This window comes from Pteropus vampyrus, unplaced genomic scaffold (assembly GCF_000151845.1).
Source record: "Pteropus vampyrus isolate Shadow unplaced genomic scaffold, Pvam_2.0 Scaffold109, whole genome shotgun sequence".
In the NCBI taxonomy this organism is placed as follows: domain Eukaryota; kingdom Metazoa; phylum Chordata; class Mammalia; order Chiroptera; family Pteropodidae; genus Pteropus; species Pteropus vampyrus.
Window position 1 is genome coordinate 6,359,483 of NW_011888890.1, and position 4,511 is coordinate 6,363,993.

At 35.3% G+C, this 4,511-nt stretch overlaps 1 protein-coding gene across 3 annotated transcripts in view; it reads left to right on the plus strand.

The window, feature by feature from the left end:
* The window catches only part of FOCAD (focadhesin), a 270,313-nt gene that overhangs the window by 159,569 nt on the left and 106,233 nt on the right, over nucleotides 1-4,511 (plus strand). For 2 of the 3 annotated variants that reach the window (XM_023533725.1, XM_023533727.1), the window contains exons 17-18: nucleotides 212-262; nucleotides 976-1,059. The exons of the other annotated variant lie outside the window; for it this stretch is intronic. In XM_023533725.1, coding sequence (XP_023389493.1) covers nucleotides 212-262; nucleotides 976-1,059 — 135 coding nt within the window. The remainder of the gene's footprint in view (nucleotides 1-211; nucleotides 263-975; nucleotides 1,060-4,511) is intronic. 3 annotated transcript variants of the gene reach the window in all.

Genomic DNA, 4,511 nt, shown 5'->3' on the forward strand with positions numbered 1-4,511 from the left:
CTAATTATGTTTAAAATATCCATGTGTTTAAATGATGAGTCTGTTTCTAAGTATTTTCATTTTATGAATGATGGGTAAATACAGAATAAGTCAATTAGTAGTGGTATAATTTCTAAAGTGATTTAATTTCCACTATTTGCTACTTTAGATTGTTTATTCTTCGTTTTATCTTTGCCTTAAAAATTTATTCTGATATTTGTTGATGTTTCAGAATTTTAAAGTTCAAGTCCTCAGCTTCCTCTGGACTCACACTCAAAGCAAGGTACTATCATAAGGGGTGTCAGCAGAACAGAACCAAGCTTGCAAAGAACTATCAAATAAGATTCTTAGAATGAAAAATATAACTCCTTTGAAATAATTTCTTGATTTTGAAATAATTATGACTATTAACAAATTTAGGTTTTAAATATTCTCAGTTTATGCTTGTTAATATGTTCGCACCATTAAGTATACTTATTACTTTGTGAAGCTGGTATTTATTGCCATTGTCTCATATTTTTCATGGCCCTTCACCTTTCCTGCTTTGTCCCTCCACCACCAACAAACGTATTAAACAAGCAAAACTCCTGTCCATTTTTTAGATGTTGTTTCTAATCTAGGAGTATAGAGAAAAGGATGTTGGTGATGTTATAGTCAACTCATGAGCGGAAGATTCCAGATGCTCACTTTCCCCATTAGTTTCTGGAGCATCAGAATCCAATTCCAGGCCTATCACATGCACCTTCCATTAAATCATACTGCCTCATGGGGGCCTGAGTGATTGTGAGTTACTTGATGTTTAGTATCCAAACTAGGATAAAAATTGAGTACTTCTGATACCTCTGGCCAGTGCTTTGGGACAGTGTAAGCAAGGTTTGAATACCGTTTCCAAAGCACTGACAGTAGAACTTTGAGGTTGGTGAGGGAAGATTTTCTTCCTTCAGAGTTGATGTTTAATAAATATTGTCTCTTTTGTTTTACTTTTACCCCACCTAGGACCCAGTTATAGCAAATGCTGCATATAAATCTCTGGCACACTTTAGTGCCGGAGAGCACACCATTCTTCATCTACCTGAGCAGGTAGGCCTTTCTGCTTTCTCACTGATCTCTCTTTACTGCTGTGTTTTACAACTTTATTTGTACCGCCCCTCCCTCAGGAGATTCATACCTGATGGATGTATATGTAACTCTGGACATGTCTATGAAAGATAAGAATTTATATTATCTGTTTAATACCTAAAAGTTTATAGTGGTCTTAGAAGTCACAGATAATGAATTTAAATTTCTTTGAAGCAGGCAGAAGACACCTATTGTGCACATGAAGTCCCCTTAAGGTGTCCGAGTGTATGACTGCATGCCGGTGCCCATTGCTGCAGAAAATCTATGCCACCATAGGAAGCACTTTAGTGCGCCATCTTGGACTTCTAATTCAAGCATGGCCTGCACAGACTAAGGTTTATGCTTCCTGTGCAGCCAGAGATCTTTGTTTGTGATACAGAATTGAGATGCCATGTGAAAAAATCTGCTGTTTATTAGTTTAGTGTGAAATGATGTGTAGGTTAGCCCCAGAGAACTTGATAAGGAAAGTATCACCATCTTTTAGGGGTTAACACATAGTGTGACATTATTTAAGTATTTACATTAAACTAAAAATATACACTTTTCTGGTATCTACCTAATAGAACCAGCTTTAAATTATTAGGTTATATCCTGGAGTTAAGTGTCTTATTTCAATGTTACTACTAATTCAAATGCATAGAAATGTTTGTTGAATGCTTTTAGAGTGTAAAGCAGACATTGTGTTAGAAGAAGTGATATGTAACTTTACCCAGAATCTGTCCTTGAGGTCAAATGGCAAGAAGTTTGGGTATGACTTTCTAGGCATCTTCAGGCATTATAATGGGTTGACCCTTTCTTCTAGATTGAGTTTATAGATCAGACACCGATATGAACTAGGCCAACTTTTGTTCATTGAATTGAGTAGGAGCCACCACAGAAGGAGGACTGAAGGACAGGCTCTTGTAATGCTAGATCCTAAGGAAGGCAGGATTTCTCATGTAATTGGGGATGCAAAAACAGATTGGTTGGCTTGTCACGCAGTTATCGCAAATGAGAAGCCTTAAGAAAAAGTGTTCTATGACTCATAAAATTTAAAAAGATGAGACTGCAGACTGCACTGTGGTGACTAGCAATACCCAAAGTCATGTGTAAATTTAGTGTGCAAACTCCTACCAATAGATTAGTTGCAGCATCTGGGAAGATAATAAGCAATTGCTAACTTAGGTCACAGCATAATAACCTTTATTTTTAGCTATTATTCTTGAAATATCCCAGCTGGAATAATAGCTTTTATTAAATAGCTTTAACATACTGTTGACTATTTAGCCTCTCCCTTTCTAAATGTTGTTATGTTTATATTTTTTTTCTACTTTAGGTTTATATCCAGCTTCTGATTATGTTTGTTGAAATTTATATTCAGATAAGTGCTCTACTCAGTAAATATTAGATATTTTCTTAAGCTAACTCTCTATATTCTCTGATCCTCGAATAGTCATAAATAGCTCTTTATACCTTCTGACATAAAAGTTAGTGACTCTAAATTGGAGTTTCTGTGCATACTTGGGTTTTTCAACATCAGAGTATTTTAGCCATGCTTTTCAACCTTTTCTTCTGCCCTAACCCCCTTCTGGAATATGACTTGCTCCCAAAAGTAGTGGTTCACTATTGTGGATATTCTCAGCTGGATTAAGGTGAGGGGACAAAAGTGATTTCAAAGGAGTCTGTTTGCCTCTGATGACCACTTTTGATATAGATCCTGCCTCCTCAAAGATAATCGCTGTTTCCAAGACTGCACCATGCGTTCTTCTTTTTTATTGATTACTTACTTTCAGTTTGGATGTTTGAATACCTAAAGACTGAAAGTCCAGAAAGTGGACAATGTGTTCATATCCCAAACAAGTCCCCAAAGTCCTCAAAGGCTAAGGAGACAACCGAGTCCGCTCCTTCCCCACCACCCCTCTGTTTTGTAGATTATGACAGTGATCTGAAACTGAGGCTCATTTTCTGTAAAAGCTTATTTTCAGTTGTTTCAAAAGTCTCTACCAGATATGGACTTCTATAATATAAAAATTAAGGTTCTTTGTTGTCAGAGATTACTCATTCTGCACCAAGGGCAATTTCATTTACTCACAAAACTGAAGGTTACCTGTACACTTTTTTGGTGAGAGTGCACCCACATTCTTTCTTTCTGCTTGTGGAAACTTGTGAAATAATCCTCTAAATGAGCACAGTATGAATTCCAAGTAGAAAGTTTTTTTAACAGATACAATGCATCCCTACCAACCTGACTCCATTTGTGGATTATAATGCAGCTACTTTTGTAAGCACTATCCTTCTTTGGATTCACTAAAGAAAGATTTCTCGTTGATTGATACATCAATTTAAAACTATGAAACTTATTGAAAGCTAACAGGCTGGTAGACAAAAGGTGTTAGAGGAGTGGCAGACATCAAAAAAAAACAAAAAAAAAACAATGAGAGTTGAATAAGACATTACATCTAAGGTAAGATGGAAAATGTCATTGAAAGTAGCACTGAATGAGCTACCATGTGAATTAGGAATTTGAATACCAAATTCGTGAACTCATCTTTCTTGTTATTGGTTTGTTATTAGAAAGTTATGTGAGATTATTGATGAGAGACACTCAAGACATGCATTGGTTTAATTATCACTTATTGGACATGTACTAAGTGCTAGGCCATCTTATGAGCTGGGAATGTTGGATGAATCCATATGTTTCGTTGATTTGTAAAAATATTGTTAATCACTTGAAACATGCAAAGTTAGCCTACATCTAAACATTTAAAGTTGGTCAAAAAAGTTCAGGGGCTTCTTTGAGGACCTGTTAATTCTAATGTTAATAAAGAGACAAAAATGTTTTCTCACTTTTAGTTAATATTTCTTTGTTCTTTTAAGCTATTTATCCTTCTCCTCCGCCTTATCTCTAGTGCTCCGCGCCCCCACCCCCCCGAAAACAAAAACAAAAACAAAAAAAAAGCCAAACCAAAAAAAAAACAAAAAACAAAAAACTGTAGAGGATTGCTTTTCTGGTAAAACATTTAGGTAGAAGATTGACTCTTCTCTCTGACTTAAGTTCATTAAAAATATTCAGCTGTTTAAAAATTAAATTTTTATTATAGAGATCTTAAGATAAATTGTGTTGTTGATTTCCGGAGTTAATTTTAGAAGTGAGTAATATAAAAGAAATCATTATGCATGCCGAGTTGGTATTAATATGGTGTAAACTGTTCGGCTTTGATTTAAGTGAATGTCACTGCATTCATCAGAAGCTGTTTCTCTTTTTAAATGAATTTATGCACATACTTGACATGTTCCAAATAAAATCTTGTTTATATACAAACTCCTGGATTTTCATAGGTCACACACACACAAAGGTGGTTGAAAGGTTATCTGAAATTAGAACCCTTAGTGAGGCATTTTGTATGATAAGCTTTCCAATATTCAATTGGAAG